This window comes from Monocercomonoides exilis (assembly GCF_001643675.1).
Source record: "Monocercomonoides exilis strain PA203 chromosome Unknown scaffold5-2102611, whole genome shotgun sequence".
In the NCBI taxonomy this organism is placed as follows: Eukaryota; Preaxostyla; order Oxymonadida; family Polymastigidae; genus Monocercomonoides; species Monocercomonoides exilis.
In genome coordinates this window covers 1,254,044-1,272,116 of record NW_027150550.1, presented here as the reverse complement: position 1 = coordinate 1,272,116, position 18,073 = coordinate 1,254,044, and the positions used below count along the sequence as shown (strand labels likewise).

The following is an 18,073-nucleotide window of genomic DNA, read 5'->3' as shown; positions in this document are numbered from 1 at the left end:
AAATCATTTTGCCGAATTATTATGAACATCAATTAATAAAAGTGATTTAATTTTTGTTCTACAGACAGGACATTTTTGTCCAAATGAATCAGAACGAAGTAGCTCAACAGCACATTCCGCACACAATGAACAGTGCATGCAAGGAATAAGAGTAATACAGCGGCGGTTTGTCAAGCAAATAAGACACCTTTCATCCACAGAAGGTGTAGACGAAGGAGAAATCGACTCAGCGGAAGATTGTGTTGTGGAATTTAGAGGATGTGAAGTGTCAGAGGTTTGAGACATCTGAAGTGGTGAAGGTGAAGATGATGAAGAAGAAGAGGAAGAGGAAGAAGAAGATGATGATGATGATGAAGCTGAAGATTCATTAGCAAGATTTGTCTTAATTCCATTAATTCCATCTTTATTTTTTTCTTCCTCTTCTTTCGCCTGCTTCAATCTTTTCTCATTTTCTGTGTTTTGAGGCAGCCCAAATATAGGCTTAACTTCAAAAAGCCTTCCAGCAAAAAAGTACTTTTGTGCCATCACATTGATTGAAAAGGGAAGAGAAGAAAGAGGAAGAGAAGAAGAAGAAGGAGAAAGAGAAGCACGCGCCGCAGTCTGTAGAGAAGACTGGGAGGCAAAGGAGGTTTCAAATGGAAGAGAAAGCTGTGAGTGTTTGTTTTGGTTGAGGTGTGAAGAAGAAGAAGAGGAAAAGGAAGAAGAAGAAGAAGAAGAAGAAGATGAAGATGATGATGAAGAAGAAGATGATGATGATGACACACTTGCCGAATCGCCAAGCATCCCCAGAGAAGGAGAGGCAGCAGCTGAGCTTGCCTCCGATGAGACAGAAGGAGGAAGAATAGTTACAGAAATTGGTGGTTGTTCGCCTGGGAAGAGCCGAGGGATGAAAGAGACTGAGACAATTCTTGGGCCTAGCTCATCGCCTGGAAGAGGAAATATGTTTGAAGATGGATGGGGTGAAGATGAGAAGGAAGAAGAAGAAGAAGAGGAGGAAGAGGAGGAGGAAGAGGAAGAAGAAGGAAAAGAAGACATTTCGCATTCATAGGAATCGTATGGGGTTGTGTGTGTGGATGATGTGGATTGCATTTCGCCCTGTTCTGATTGCAAACGTGGCGAAGAAAGCAAATTCGAGATGGATGGCTGAGTCGAAGAAGAAGAAGATGATGATGAAGATGATGATGACGACAAGGTTGATAGTTTTGTTGAATGCCTCTGTGAATCGCTTTCTAATTTGCGTTCTTTCTGACTCATATTTTCACTCGCATCTGTTTTTGCTTCCATCTGAAGCATATCATCATCTTCAGCAAAATCAGGCAAATTGCGTTTGCTCTCTCCACTTTCGTCACTCTGCTCCTCGGCACTGATCTCATCTTCCTCTGACTGCGAACTCAAAGATTGGCTTTTCCTCTTGTGATGATGATGACGACGATGATGATGATGATGTTGTTGTTCTTCTTCTTCTTCTTCTTGACTCTGCTGTGATTGCTGTTGTTGTGACTGCTGCTCATTCTTCTGCTGTTTGTTGTCTGCAATAGACTGCATCAGCACAGCCTGCAGAACTGGGTCAAGCTGATCGTCGTCTTCGAACTCAAAACCGCCCATGACTTCTTGCTCTGTCTCTTCTGATTGCTCCTCTTTGCTTTCATCATCGTCGTTATCGTCGTCGTCGTCATCATCATCATCATCGTTGTCATTGAATTTCTCGTAATTATTCCTGTCGAGTCGGTCAAACACTTCCTCAGCCGGCTCAGTCTCGCTTCTTCGCGTGCGCCTATTTCTGTGTTTTGTATGAGCTAAATGAGAAGACTGAGGAATATTTGAATGGAGCAATCTTTCTCTCTCTTCAGCTGACTGGCCATCTGCACTCTCTCCAATGTGCACTTCAGAAGAGCGCTGCTGCTGGGGTACCATCTGCGCAAAGACGCTTGTTGGGAAGGAAGAGCCATCGTCAAGATCAAACGGATTTGCTTGGCTGGGATTATATTGTGCTCCATCGATCTGATAACTGGACGACGGCTGGACTTGAGAAAATGTCAGTGTGGGAAGTGGGGCAAACGAGGAGAAGGGGAGCTGCGAAGACGGACGCTGTCTCAATGATGAGTGAGGTGACTGTCTTGAAGCAGACATCCTACTTGATGGTTGTGATGAGTACAACGGAGAAAAATTTGAATGAGAAGCAGAAGAATAATTCAAGGCGGATGTTTCAGCTGCAGAGCTGTGCCTATCTTCGTGGTTGTTCAAATGGAAGGTCGCATAAGTTAGCTGCTGGCGAATCATAAACGTTGGTGGCAAATCAGGAGCTACGCTACGCGAACGAGAAGGATCAGATGATTCAGATGAGGAAGTGGATGTACTTAACGTGTTGCTTGTATTGCTGAAGTTGCTTGAAGAGCTCGAAGAAGAAGGATCGGATACGAGATGTGGAGCTGGTGTTATTAGAGGTGCACTTTCATTGTCGAGTGTCTGAATGTCAATCAGCATCGGACAAGGAAACGCAATCCTCGTCTGAGGAGAAGATATTGTTCGTTCATTTAGTGTGTGACGTCTTCGATGATGAGCATCGGGAGGTGGCGATTGTACAGTGTATTGTGGCTGCAATTCCAGCGCACGCAAGGAAATGAAATCTGCTGATTCTGAACGATACATCATTCGCAGTCCTGAACGATGAAATACCTGTGGTCTAAAATAGCTGCGGTATTGCGGTCTATATACGACTCTGTTTGACGGACCACATTTTGATGCATTGGGCATAGGAACTGCTTGCAGCTTATCTTCTGCTAAAAAATAAATTGTTATTTTACATGGTGCTAATGCATCGAATTCAAATTCTAATCCATATTGGTCAGCAGATACGTTTATAGGATATGGTCGAATAGTCTTTTAATGGAAAAAGATAAATGCAGTTAAAACGCAAATTGTTGCAAACATCTTTATGAACCCAGACTAAGGACTTTATTGCATTTGTGTACTTTAAAGTCCGAGGTATTTCTGCGCGTTGTCTTTCGTACAACATGAATTATTGCAAGAAATTATTAATAAACATATTTACTAATAAAATATTATACCTTCTTGCAATTTCGAAAGTATTACCAGTTGCAAGAGTGTAAATAAGATCTATAACGATACATCATTTATAAGCGATACAAAAACGTATTTCTACAAGCCTATGACGGCTCTATCAGTTATTTGAGCTCTTTGACGTACTTGGCGCTGGGGTGCTGAAGTGTTTGGCCCCATTTGCCAAAAAGACAAAAAATAATGACAAAAAAATATTATATATCTTTTTTTTTTTGGCAATCTGTTTTTTTAAAAAGCCTCGAATAAAGTGTGAACTTATTCGAAATTCGCTGTTTTCTGATTTTTCCATGGCCATAATAAAAGAATATTGAATTAGATGAAGGATGATTTCCAAGTCTCTAACGCTAATATAGCGCATCAAACACCTTTGCCTTCTACACCTATAAAGAAAGGAGAGCTTATTCCTTTTTTAACACATTCAGACACATTATGTTTTCCAATCATTAATCAACAAAAGATTACCAGATTTATTCTTGATGAATCCGAAAAACATTTGAATGCTTTCTTAAACAGTAATGGAGGATGTATTATTTTTGGAGTAGATAAAAAGGGCATTGTTCAAGGACTTCTTCCAGCAAGGAAAGATCGGGATGATATTCGACTCGGGATTGATGGGATAATAAATAGGATACAACCGCAAGTGGATCCGTCAATTTATTGCGTCAAATTTCTTCCAGTTATTTCGGAATCGTCGGAATCATCGGAATCTTCACTATGTATTATTCGAATTACAGTATCAAAAGGATATTCACCAATTTACTACACAAATCAAACAAAAACTGAAGCATATTATAGAGATCATGGAGAAACAAAGCGAATGGATTCAGATATGATTGAAGAGCGTTTGCGAATGTCAGTTTATTTTTCAAAATCGACAAGCATAAGTTCATCAACGGTTGCAACTCCTCTAACTCAACTTCCTACAAATAGAGTTGGACGTTCTGCATCTCCTTCACCATCATATCTCTCTGTGAAAAATAGAAGTCGTTCTGCTTCTCCACCTAGAATTTCTGCATCTCTTCAAGATTATGCTGGATCTGGCCCAACTGAATTTATTGGAAGAAAAGCAGAAATTCAGTTGGTGATGCAATTTGTCAGAGAGACTAAGGGACTTTGCAGAGTGATTGTAATCTACGGAGGGCTGTCTGTGGGAAAATCTGCGCTTGCGCAGCAGCTGTTTAATGTCTTTGGAGGGATGAATCCAAACCGAGGACTGACGATAAACGTCCTTGGGCCAGGACTAACAAAGCTGTCTGTGCAAGAAGCGATGGAACAGGCTGTTCTGTCGCGCGGGATTGGAGTCACCGAAGTGGCGCAGCACAACAGCGAGGCAGTGGCAGAACTGTACTGGAAGCTCTTTCGGACAGCGCCTCATGTGTTTTCGTCTTCTCCTTTTCCTGTGGAAGCAGGCAGCTCTTCAGCAATTTTGCCAAATCTTCCCCCTCCGCCTTCTTTTGTGATCAGACCAAAAAGACCTCTTACCCGCCAATCGCTTCCTCCTGCACCGCCTCCTGTGTTCACTTCATCGTTCACTTCATTTCCACTTCACTCGCTTCCTTCCAATTCAACCACCCCTGAGCCTGCAAAAAGCACCACACCAATCTCAATCCCGACTTCTCCAATGCCTTCTGCTCTTCCTCCTCCTCAGCCACTCATACGTGCACGCTCCCGCTCGATGTTTGCCTCTCAACCGCCGTCGCTTCTTGCTTTGAACTCTTCTGCTTCTTTGTCATCATCGTCACATGAAAATAGCGTTCCTGAAAAAGCTTCGTCATCATCATCATCTTCTTCTTCTTCTTCTTCAATAAGTCGTGTTGAACGGAGTATTTCCCCATTCAATGGGTCATTCTCTTCTCACTCTTTTCCTTTCTCTTCCCGTCAATTGTCCCCCTCTGATTCTTCCATGTCTGCCACTCCCATTCACTCTTCGTCATTTCGCACACTCATCCCAGTTGATCAAATAAGCCACATTTCACATGAAAAGCCACTTCGCCCTCCTCTTCCTCCTCCTTCAATCACTTCAGAAACGCAATCTCTGCTGCCTTCGTCATCTTCTGCTTCTTCTTCTGTTTCTTCTTCACTTCATTCAACCATTTCTCATAACATCTCAAACACTTCAAATCAATCAAAGCTGTCTGCATCCACTTTGTCCACTGCATCATTCTCTCTATCTCAACCAGAAGACAACGCAATAATCGTCCCCTCTCACGTACTGCTCATAGAGAATGCAACATCCGCCGAGCAGATCGCAGGGCTGTTGCCAAAGGAGAGCGACGTGGTTGTTCTTGCCACAGCCCGCAGCCGCCTCACCGTCGATGCCGGCGTGCGCTCGTTGGAACTGAGCCTTGCGCCGCTGCAGCGGAGCGAGTCGGTCCAGCTGATTCTGGCTGCGCTGGGCACCTCTGCGCAGAAGAGCCCCTCCGCATTCGTCTCGCACAAGGACGCCGACACACTCGCGTCGGTGTGTGGCGACCTGCCGCACTGCATCCGCTCGACCATTGCACTCCTGCGCTCCCGGCCGAATATGACAATCCTGTCGGTCGCAAACCAGCTGGCGGTGCATTCGCACACTCCCTTTCGGCTGAGCGTGTTCCACGAGCTGCTGACGGGGGATTCTTCAAAGAGCCCCATCAAAGAGGAGCCCTTGAACGACCTGATGCGCCTGGGCCCGTGTCGAGGCACGTTCGACCGTGCAGCCGCTGAGCAGCTGCTTCAGAAAGAAGGCAGGCTGGCAGAGCTGGTGGAGTATCTGCAGGACCGCTCGCTTATTTTCCAGACAGGCAGCAACGGCGAGCGGTGGTATCTGAACAGCATGGTGCGGAGCTATGTGCTGAGGGCGGCGGCGGAGTTTAAGAAATTGGACAGCATTATGCACACGTTTTATGAGGTGTACAAGAGAAGGCTCCTTGCGCTTCAGCCTGATTTGAGCAAAGATGCAGAAGAAGAAGGCAAAAACAGCGTGCAGACGAGTCTGCTGAAAACAGCGTTGGCTCCTCCTGATCTTGAAAAGGGCTGTTCTGAAGAGTTGCCTTCTTCTTCTTCTTCTTCTTCTTCTTCTTCTTTGAATTATTCTCCTCCTTCTGCTGGTTCATCAATTTGGAGGTATGTACCATCACCTAAAGAGCCTAAAATTTTACTTGAGACAGCACAAAGCTCATCCGCATCTTTGCCAGATACAGCGAAAAATTCAGAGGAAGAAGTGTCAAATCCTTCTTTTGCTTCTTTTTCTTCTTCTTCTGATCCAATTTCTGATTCCATTTTTCCAACTGAGTTATCATCCAGCCATTCTTCAGCAAATGTCGTTATTGCTCCTCAAAGGTTCATTGAAGACGCAAAAATAAAAGCTTTTTTGATTGACTTGAACAATTTCGAAGAAGTTCTTATTCGACTTTACGAAGGCTATTATCCTAAATTCGAAAGGTTTGAGATTTTATTCTGAAAATTTTTAGTTTTAAATGTGATTTCTTAATTATTATTATTATTATTATTCATTGAACAACTCATTGGCACGTGGTTTGACTACGCATAATAAAGAGAGCTTCCAAAATTAATTGAGTATGCCAGGCTGCTTCTTCCGTTTCATCAATACCTCCATCGCAGTGCAATAACTGTTTTGAAAAACGTGCTTTCTGAAATTCAGTAATGATCAGATTTTTCAGAGTTGTAAATGAGTTTCAGAAAAGTTATTTATTATAATTATTATTTCAAAGGAAATGTTTTTATTATTTTATAATTTGAAAAATAATTAATTTTTTTGTTTTGTTGAGATTTTTTTTTTTTGATTTTATTGTTAGCAAAATAATTGTTTTTGTGTGCTTGTTTAAGACAAAATTGTCTTATTAAAGAATTTTTTCCCCATTTATTGATATTTATGAATATGTTCCATTGATGAATCTTTTCGAAATATTTCTTTTGTCCAGATTTGGGAGAGAATTCTTTCATTTATGAAAAATTCAATGATTTGTTCCAAACTTTTTCTGCAATCGTATTATTATAATTCTAACATTATCTTTCAATATTATATATATAAGCATAAAAAATCGTAAAAAATCTGGCAAAGGGCTACTTTAAGGGCACCCAAATATCTTTATAAATAACGCTTCATTGAGATTCAAGTCTTTTTCATTCGTTTTATCGACATATTCGTATCTATAATAAAATAAAAAAAAGTGTTTTCAAATTCACATAAATTTTAAAAAAAATGAATTAATAATGCAATAGTGATCCATCATTTTTCATGATCGAACCAGATAAATGCAAAAAGGAATCTATTTCATCAATGTTTCGAATATTTTTTGACTTTCATTCAACCTGGAAATGGTTCTACGAGAAAGTGATGTATAATCAAAATGCGACTTGTCCAAAATGCGCTCGAAAAATGATCATATGTAAAAAATCAACATATGTCAAATTTTTCAAATGAAAAAAGTGCTCAATCAAACGTTCAGCATTCAAGAACACAGTTTTTTTCTGATCTCATCTGAAATTGAACCAAATTCTTCTTATTATTTTGATGATATGGATAGGTTTATCAGTTACTCAAATCAAACTGATCACAGATGTTACGAAATCTTCAATAGGATATTGGGGGAGTGTAATAAGAACAGTTGCAACAGAACTAATCAACAAACAAAATATTTCTCTAGGTGGTGAAGGAGTTATTGTTCAAATTGATGAGGCAATATGGAGAAGGAGGAAGTACAAAAGAGTAAGGAGGAAGAAACAAATATGGATTTTTGGAGCTATTGAGAAAAGATGCGATAAAGAGGAAGCAAAAATACTAATTCAAATTGTTCCAAATAGAAGCAAAAGAACATTGATTCCAATTATTGCAAAATATGTCTAAATTTTTATTAAAAGTTCCTTTTGTTTAATTTTCAAATAGAATAAAAATTTCATATTTCGATCAAATTTCTATTTCCACTTACCAAATTTTGCTGTAATGAAGACAAAATCTTGACAATGTTATTATTTCCATTTAAGTGAAGTTTCGTTCGTTGGAACATAAATTTGATTGAAATATGAAATTTTTTCTTTATTATAAAATTAAACAAAAAGAACTTTGCAAAAAAATTAAGACAGATGTTTATATCTTCAGCGGGAAATTTCCTTTTGACTTTCGATTTGAGAGAAAACAAACATTCATTTCATTTCAAGAAATTATTCAGATGTTTTCAATAATGATTTTCAAATCTTTTCTTTTTTTCAGCAATTGAAAAAAACTAATGACCCTAATGATTATTGAACTAACTTTGAGAAGTTTTTTCTTTGATCACGTTAATATGGGAAATTACTGTCAAAACCGGAAATATTCACATCGAATACAATCACATTCGTTTGTTTTCACATTTTTTATGCATTGACATATTTGATCTATTTTTCATTCATTTTTCCATCGCGTATTGTCACAGGGCCAAATATATATAATCACATTTTGTCTCATTATTGGTTCGTTTTTCATTGAAAAATCGTTTTTTTGATCAAAAATTACAAATATTTGATTTATCAAAATTGTGTTTAAATAAGTCAAAAAAAAAAAAGGAACATTAATGATCAAAATTGTTGTTTCTATTGAAAAACGTGTTTTAGTGTTGAATTATCAAAAATAAAAAATTGACCAAATATTAATTAATTAATAAATCAATTTTTGTTTTTTTTTTGTGTAAAGTCACATCGCTTATAATCACAATCGGATATAGTCACAAAAAGTCGTGCAAAACTCGATGCGATCATATCCAGTTTAGACTGAATTAATTCTCTATTTATTCAATACAAAAAATATTGCATCAGAAATTTTTTGTAGAGAAACAAACTCCATCAATAACCAAATTTGATTTTTGATCAAAGAACAAACATCATCAATTGTGTCCTGAAAGATGTTTTCTTTACGATTGTGTTTCCAAACATTTTAATTCATTCGCAACACTCGAATATGAATAATTTTTGATGAATTGTATAAAAGTCAATTTAAAAACTGTTTCTTTGTTGAAAATTTATCAATAAATTGAAAAGGATGCGGATTCAAAGCAAATGAAGATTCTATAAAAAATACTCAAAGCGTGAGCAACAAGTGCAAAGAAGAATTGAATATATAAAAACAATGCTTGAAAAAGCTGGTTGCTGATAATATAAACTCAAAAAATTACAATGGAATTACATATAAAACGCAAAATATAAAACATTGAATATCACACGAACCAATAATAAGATATAAAATGGTAAGGCTAAAACACAAAATGAATTTTCTTAATACATATACTTGTAATGGCAAATGCTTCAAACATGAATAACAGAAAAATGGTTGTAAATTTTGTGACAAATTATAAAAACCAATACGAAGCCAGACTTCAGAAGAAACAAATGCCACAAAAGTACAATTTAACTATTTTTAAAAGAATATTAAACAAACTCAAAGCTTCAGCTTTAAACAAAAGAAGAATTCCCAATGTGTGCATCACCCTTTTAAATCAAAAACATTTCAAATGATACCATAAATCAAAAGAAAGAAAGAAATAGTGGTGATCGATGGTGTCAGCCATTCACGAAAAAAATTTCTCATTATTCACACACTTCCTCTCTAAATTATTCATTCTTTTTTTCTGATTTTCCACTTTCTCTCTTCCTCTTTTTCTTTCTCTTTCTCTCTCTGAAATAATTGTTTGCGTCTTCTTTTCATTTGGCAGTTGTTGCGCTGTTTGTGCACAAAGAACTATTTTCTTTAACATTCTCACTCTCAATCCCACTGTCTGGGTCAAGTGTGATTGCATCCGAAATTGTCATTATCAATGCTCCTGGTGGAAATCCTTGAATTAACTCTCTTTTCAATCCAGTCAATGTTCCTCGACACTGGCTATTCTGTTCCAGGCAAGTCTTCACAATGTCCAACTTAGAACTCCTTCTAATAATCTCCAGTGAAGGTCTTTCTCCATTGACTATTTTCTGCCCAGCCACCTCTGCCTCGTATTCTCCAAATGGGATTTGAAGGGTCAGACACTCCCACAGCATCATCCCGATCGAAAATGACACTGATTCTTTTGTTGCTCCCATCTTCTTGTTCATCTGCAGCTCAGGCGCCTTCCACCGCATGCACTCATATCGATTGTCCTCATCATCCTCGAACGCTGAAGAAGGCAGAGAGTTTCTATCATCATTATCATCACTGGCAGATGTGACAACAGTTGACGATGAAATGGATGACGAGTCTGAATCATCATCTGACAATAAGTCAGAGTGCATCACAATACAAATCACCATATGCTCAGAGAACAACACAATGTGAGGACTGAGATTGGCAAGTGAAGAAAGAGGATTTTCCATTTCATCAAACGAGTGAAGCGCGAGATTAGCCACCCAGAACAGAACTTGAGCAGCAGTCTGCTCCCTCTCCTTCAATGAGCCAATCGCCATCTCTTTCTTCTCATTCCTCCCATGAAGCAGCATAAACAGCGAATCCCTCAGATCCACAATCAGCTTTTCATGAGGAGACGAACAGGCCATTGCATCCACAAGGTTTGACATAGAAGAGGTGGTTGGGCACAAACTCTCTGATCGAACAAATGTCGAATCTGAATCGGTTGTTGAAGTGGATGAGATGGATGGTGATGGTGTTCTCTTTTGATTCTCTTCTTCTTCATCCTTCTCTAATGCCCAATCAGGAATTTTGTCTGAATCTCTTCCCAATATATATTCAGTTGAGCCACTCTCGGAGAGAAGATGCTCCGATGACTCAGAGTGCTGCATGTTCGTATCATATATTCTCTTCTTCATCCTCTTTTCATTCTTCTTCTCTGCCTCTCTTTCTGCTCTCCTCCACTGCGCCTCTGGTGACATCTCCATCGTCACCATCTCAAATGCCTTCGGATCTTTCTTTACTGTGTCTTCCACAATTATCTCCAGTTCTTCAGTTCTTCTCTTTTGCTTTCTCCATCGGATTGTAACAATTATTGAAACAGCAATGACAACAAAAAGAACAATCCCCATTACAATAACAATTATTGGCCATATTGACTTTTCTTTTCCTCCTTCTGTGATCCTTTCATCTCCACTTGTTTGAGGTTCACTTGCATTCTTCAAAACGAATGACTGTGTTGAAGCTGGAGATTCGACCATTCCAAATAATATCTTCACAGACACTTCTGTTGCATCAGACGCAGTTGTAACAATTGATGCTGGAATGGCTGTGTGAATCTCTGTTTCGCCTGCAAACTCTTCTGCTTGCAGCGGATACACCTGCAGATTGTGAACCGAGCCATCGAAGGAATCAACCTGGAGGGACAAGCCACAGGGCAGGAGCAAGGAGCCAGCAAGATCAATCGCAAGGGTGTTGCCTTGCTGATGAGACTTCACTGAGTGAAGCTGCGGAATGAAGAATGGAGAGGCTCTTTCTGAAGCAATTCCAGAAAGACTGCATCCCAAGTTCAATACCCAAAGTGATGAGTTCTCTTTTAAGCCATCTCCGCCTTTCAGACTTTGAATGTTCAGCAGCGCATGGTCTGAACAGACGATGTTGTTCCTCATGGATGGATAGCCTGCTGCATTCGGGCTGTTGTTGGCAAACAATCCAAATCGCACGGAGATGCTTCCGCCTGACACAGACAGCCCTCCTTTCGATGAGTTGGCAATGCTCGTGTCCATTATCCTTCCTGTGCAATTCTGAAGATCAACCATCGATCCGCTCCACTGGCACAGCTCTTCTGATCGCTCATCGTTCGCTCTCAACTCTGGTGCGCTTGTTGCTCCGTCGAACACACACGAAGACATGCAAGCATCTGCCAAATCTGCCAACGCTGCAATGCTCCCCTTTTCAGATGGCGAAACACACTTTTTGTTCGAGCAGTTCTCCAATTCCAGCAACAAAGACGAAGACGAAGACGAAGATGAAGCAGCCAAGCAGCACGGGCCCAGCGAATCTCGGGTTATGTTTTGGAATGAAGGCTGCTTCAAATGGAATGCCGAAGCATTCGATGTCACGCTCACTGCGCACCCATCCCCAAGCACTGCGTTTGAAATAGCCAAGAAATTCATCTCAACATCTGAATCTTTACATTCGACAGAAACCAACGATTCACTTAAAACGCGAGTATCATCGAATTCCAAATGAATGCCCTGGATGTTTGAATGCCCTTCCGAACCATCTGAGGAAAGCACAATCATGTTTGATCCGCTCCGAGTGCCTCTCATCTGAATGTTCTGGAGCTGGCAGTCTTTGCAGTTGCGAAGAACGAGGCCTGATCGCTGAGCGCTGCAATTGGATGCATGCACCTGCTGCATGGACAGCTTTGCCAGATCGTGGAAATCCATCAGCACTCCAGAAATAACATCTGTGAAATTCAGAAATGCACACGAGAAATATTCCCCACAACTTGCTGCCAGGCATGAAGAACTGAAACAGAGGCCAGCAAAAGTGCAGTCAGACATCGTCAATCTTCCACCGCTCATTTCAACAATCGAGCAATTCAGTTCAATTCCAGAGTTTCCACCAGAAGCTTCTTGAGCAAAGATTGTGTCTGCAATCGACAAGTTGCCATCAGCAAGCGATATTAAGCTGGAATGAGAAGAAGAAAAAGCATTCCCAAACAGAATCGTCAGAAACTCCACTTTCACTCTCGACGAGCACGCAACGAGACTGCCCGTCTTGCTCTCGATGCAGCAGTTCAGGTGGAGCACCCCTTTGTCGCTTTCCTGCTCCAGCGACTTGATCGTCACATCACGCGCACTTGCTTCGCCAGACACCAGGGCGCTTTTTTCGATGAGCAAATTGCTGTAAGCAGAGGGAATGATGTGTGACAACGCAACATTCAACGAAGAACATGGCCCGCTGATCGCCCCACACTGGCGTGTGTCAGAGGCGTTGTCAGCTGAAGAAGACGCAAATATTGTCTCGCTCTGATACCCAACAATCAGCTCCAACAAATCTTCCTCGTCATAATAATTCTGTGCTGTGCATCCCCACATCGCAAGATCCCGAACAAACGGAGGTCTGAAGTCCAGCTGGAAGAGTTCAATGCTGATTTGAGATTTGATATTTGTGCATCTCACATACAGGTCTCGTCCTGCGAGCGCCTTGTTGCTCACAAAAGTTGTGTTTTCCAAGAGGAACGGCAAAGGACCATCGCTCGTGATTGACGAGCAATCCAGGAATATTGCGCCTCCTCTTCCACTTTCTGAGCAGAAACACTCCGAGACAGCAGAAAAACAGCACTCGAAAAAGCCTCCTTCGCTCAGGCTCATGATCATTCCTCCACCTTTCTCGCTTTGGCTGCTTCCACAGTTCTTCATCGATGTGTTTTGCACAGACACGCTGCAAGGCTCGCCGCCAGTGCAGCTGATGATGGACGGCTCAGATGGTGCATTTTGGAGAAGCGAATGGAGCGTGCAGCATTTCAGTTGCACTGTTGGACTGCTGCCTTCATTCAATCTCTGCGACTCTCCTCTCCTCTCAGCCTGCGCCAACACTGCAACAATGCTTTTGCCCATCAGTTCCATGTTGCTCATCGAGACATTTGTCAAGTCAATGTTGCTATCATGCGATGCCATCAGAATGTGACTTTTGCACTTAATAGATTGGAACGAGCAGAATGATATTTCGCATGCTCCCGACAAGCAGGCAACAACACAATAAGGAATGGCTGCCTCAGAGGCGCTGGCAAACGAGCAGCTTTGAGCTGCAAAAGCGCTGCCAGCTGTGCTTATCAGCTTCGTCTGCTTCCATTCAGATCCATCCCCGCAGCAGATCTCAATGTTAACAAGGGTGCATGCACCGGTGTTTACCAGCACAGAATCGCTTTCTTCTTCTTTTCCTATCTGAGGTGAAATGACCGCTCCGAAAGTCAGGGCAGGGCGAGACTTGGCATCAACTGAAGTCACAGTGACGTTTGAAATGTCGACCTCGCTGCTCACCTGAGCTTCATCGGCGATCAGAAAAGTGTTCATGGGAGGTTGCGCTGGCTCTTCCAAAGCACGAAAATGGCTCTGCCCAAACTCCATTGTTGCACACGGCTCTTCTGCACTCCCACACCGCAGAACATCCCACCCGCTGTTCTTGCTGAGATGGATTTCTTGAGAAGCATATCCAATCAGAAATCGGCAAAGATCGAAGTTTGTCTTCGTGCTGTCGTTTCCCACAAACAGATTTTTATCTCCCGCTGTCTCGCTGACTTCAAACGCCAATGTCTGCTTTGTGATGGAAACATTCAGGTCTGACGAAAGAAAGAACATGTTTTTCCCATGTTTTGCAGAGCACTGATCGAAGGCTATCTGCTGGAAGGAGAATGCATTGGAAGCCGAGCAGTCGAAATAGACCCCTCCTCCTTTCCCACCTGTTTCACACTCAGCGCAGCATTTCGTGAATGTGGCGTTTTCCATCCTAAATTGCCCTTGTGCTTCAACAACAACTTTCATCGCGCCTCCTTCCATGCTCTCAGCGCCTTTGGCATTCGTGACATTCCAATGCAAACACTCCACATGGCTCGAAATTGAGGACGAAATCAACACTGCGCTGTTTGCATCGCCATTTGTTATCCCTTCAAAAGAGCATCGCGAAAGAGAGATAACCTCGTCACTCGTCGCACCATCATTCAATAGTTTGAATGGTGATGATGATATCACATGAATCAGAGGATAATCGCAAAGGATAATTTCTTTCACTTTCAGATAGATAACTGTCGGAGCAGCAGCACCATTCTCGCTCACTGCAATAGGTGCTTGGCAGAGGCAACCTGAATCAATTTGGCAGTCATCAATATTGAGTATCCCTCCGCACATCTGAAACAGCCAATAACTTATCTGGCTGGACTCTCCCATTTGCACCCCAAATGCACACTTTGTCAGCGACAGGTTGCTCTCGGAAGTCAAGAACATCAATGTTTCTATCTCAGAATCGAACGAAGATGGCAGCAAAAAGTGGATTAATTCGATAGACACATTCCCCGTGGCTTCCATCACTTTTCCACTCACAGCATTCAGCGACTTGAAACAGGTTACTCCAGCTCGCAAATCATCTGATGATCTCAAGCTCACGCTGTGCAGATTCATTTCGCTTTTGAATGTTGCTGATTTTACGATAGCTATTGCTTTTGCATTTTCCTCTGCCAGCCTCTCCATGCAATAATCAAATGACTGGCACGGATAATCCAAGAACCCACATACCACAGTATCAGCTCCATCCTCGCTTCCCACATGGACTGTGCTTCCAACTTCCTCCAGAAACAGAACCAACGGAATTGAATGCTCGTGATCATTTCCATGGAACCCGCATAAATCATCAAAGGAGCCATGCCCAAGCGCATAAGCAAAAGGAAGCGTTTCGTTTGTGATCGATTTCTTCAGATCTGGAGATTGAACAAACAAGTTGTTTCCATGCTTCGCTTTATTCGGCTTTCCTGATGAAAAAGAAGGATTTGTGATGGCAAATGCTGCATCCGAGTGCTCAAGATTCAGAAAGATCCCTCCCCCAAATCCAACCTGCGAATCGAAAGGCGCCTCGCATTCTTCGAAGGAGCATTCCGAAACTGTTGCTGAGCATGTGTTTGGCAGCGACAGGAACAGCGCCCCACCTCCATTCCCATCACCAGAAACAACACAATGCTCAAAAGTGCATTCGCTTATTGAAGCATCGCAGCAATCCTCAAACCCTTCGCTCCACACTGCATTCAGGCATCCGCCATTCTGCTCGCTCTCAACATCCCAGAATGAAGTATTGGAAAGAGAAATAGTCTTGCAATCTGACAAAGCAATTGCACAGCTTTGCGAAAATCCAAATCCAGAGACATTCACAAATTCCATCATTAAAGAGCCTTCTTCAACCTGAATCAGGGATTTTGTTGATGGCGGAGTCGATTGGGCGCTTTTGGTGAAACTGCACAGCCCCAACTGAACTGAGCCTGAGGAGCTGACTGCAATCGCAGTTCGATTGAACACACAAACAAATTGAATCCTCTTTGCATTCAGCGAACCATTGCCGATGGAGATCAAGCAGTCATTTGACGAGGCTTCGTTGCACTTTATTGCAGTTGAGTTGTTCTCTGCTCCGCTGAGAACGATATTTCTCCAGTCGATGTCAATCATATCTTCTTTGAATTCTTCACTCGATATCAAAACATTCTGCCCCAAATATGAATTCCATCTTGTCACTCCATATTCCACTGTTTGACACTCTGATCCTGTTCCTCCACAAGTGTCCACATTTCTACCAGAATTGCTGATGTGTATTTCTGGCTGAGCTGTTGGTAGATATGAGTCATGTGCAACAGCTCTATCTCCGCATCTCTCTGCATACTCAACGCATTGCACAACTTTTCTTGTGGCTGTTGAAAGTGTAAAACTCTGCAATATCTGAACTGTTGAATCAGCAAAACTAAATCCCTTTCCAATAAAAATATCTGCTGCATGTGTCGATTTATTCACTGTATTGTTCTCAAACAAGCAAAATTGGATTTTGACGTTTTTGTTGTGATCATTATCGGAAACATCAAATCCTCCTGCTCCCAGTGGAGCATCTCCATTTAATAAATAACAATTTGATATCACAAAATCAACTTTAGGATACTGTAGAAATACAGTTCCAGCATAAAATTTAAATGCTCTGCTTCCTTTGAATACAGTGTTGTAAATTGATCCACTTCCATCAGCATACCATGCAACGCTTCCTCCATAAGCTGCTGAACAGTTTTCAAAAGAACAGCCAATTATCAAAGAAAATTCATTTTTAATATGAGCAAATGCTCCTCCGATTGATCCTTTCCCCTCTCCTCTGCAACAATTAAACAATGAATTTTCGATGTTGCAGTCACTTCCATTGCTAAAAATTGCACCTCCATAACCATATGAACCATCAAATGTATCGGTGCATTCGGAAAATGTGCATTTGTCAACAGTGAGCTTGGCACTTTCGCTTACAGATATTGCTCCACCATGAGAGGCACTGCATTTTGTAAAAGTGCAATCTTCAAATTTGATTTCTCCATCTGAAAATGATTGGGCCTTGTTCGTGTAGTTCTGACGGGAAATGGTGTTTCTCGAACGAATGAAAGAAGTGTTAGAGGAGCCAAAACCACAACCACGAGAGCCAGAAATGAGAACACCATAAAATGGACAAACACAATCAGCGACCATGCAGCCTTCTATTTTGCTTTCCTGCAAAGAATGCTTTTGCAGTGGATGCTTGCTGCTGCTCTTAACAGAAATGTTGTGGAAGCTGCAAAAAGAAGCTGAGGTAAACGACAAATCGACACTGCTAATGAACGGATTCGCAAACGAGGCACAAAACGAAGAAAATGTGCAGCACGAAACATGAACACTTCCCGTCAAAGGTTGTGCGCAGGAACTTGCTGAGACAAGAGATGGCCATGCCTGCTTCCGAAAAGTCCTTTGGAATGAAATATTCGTCATTCTTATCGTTCCTTCTCCGCAGTCAAAAGGAGAATGTTCTGTCTCTTTCACCGCATTTATGATGCAATAGCTTACAGATAATGTGGATAATTCATTTCTCACAGAAATGGCAGATGTGGTTTTTTGGTTAATTTTTATTCGTTTAACGGCCAATGACGAGTTCAGAACCATCATCCTGCTGCAAATCCAGCTCCACTCATTCTTGCCATCATTGAGTGCGAAAGCAACAGAGTTATGATCAAATTCCCTTTCTGCATCCACCAGCAATCGTTTTGAGTTTTTTTCTGTATTTGGCGACCTGTCTGATGAATCTAAAACCTGCAGCTCATTAAACTTCATCACATTGATTGCATTTACATTGTGCGAGGAATGTACATTTTTGTTTGTTGCGCAGATGCTTTCGAGCCTTCTAATGCCATATTTCTGCAAATCGTTCTTTTTGGATTCATCTCCTTTCCAAGCGATATCTCCTGTGCAGAATAATGCGGAAATAATTATAAAGACACTAATACTCGCGAAAAGCATGGTCTTGCCCTTCCTCTGAAACACAAAACAATGTTAAATTTCGAATTTAAATATATTTTGAGTTTGGATCAATTTAGAA

At 41.4% G+C, this 18,073-nt stretch overlaps 3 protein-coding genes across 3 annotated transcripts; 1 reads left to right on the top strand and 2 right to left on the bottom strand.

The window, feature by feature from the left end:
• Positions 1–3: 3 nt before the first annotated feature.
• Positions 4–3,240, bottom strand: MONOS_6595fu6596 (putative Zinc finger, C3HC4 type (RING finger); the record flags this gene model as incomplete). Its single annotated transcript, XM_067876835.1, has 4 exons — positions 4–2,880; positions 2,930–3,002; positions 3,069–3,117; positions 3,168–3,240. The coding sequence occupies 4 exons, from the start codon at positions 3,238–3,240 to the stop codon at positions 4–6; spliced, it is 3,072 nt and encodes a 1,023-aa protein (XP_067734334.1).
• A 157-nt stretch (positions 3,241–3,397) lies between these two features.
• MONOS_6594 (putative NB-ARC domain containing protein) lies at positions 3,398–7,048 on the top strand (the record flags this gene model as incomplete). The annotated part of the gene is made up of 2 exons (XM_067876834.1): positions 3,398–6,501; positions 6,616–7,048. 2 exons carry the CDS (start codon positions 3,398–3,400, stop codon positions 6,722–6,724), a joined length of 3,213 nt encoding a protein of 1,070 aa, XP_067734333.1. The 3' UTR covers positions 6,725–7,048.
• Positions 7,049–9,753: 2,705 nt separating this feature from the next.
• Positions 9,754–18,059, bottom strand: MONOS_6593 (uncharacterized protein; the record flags this gene model as incomplete). The annotated part of the gene is made up of 1 exon (XM_067876833.1): positions 9,754–18,059. The coding sequence occupies exon 1, from the start codon at positions 17,992–17,994 to the stop codon at positions 9,754–9,756; it is 8,241 nt and encodes a 2,746-aa protein (XP_067734332.1). The 5' UTR covers positions 17,995–18,059.
• Positions 18,060–18,073: the final 14 nt, after the last annotated feature.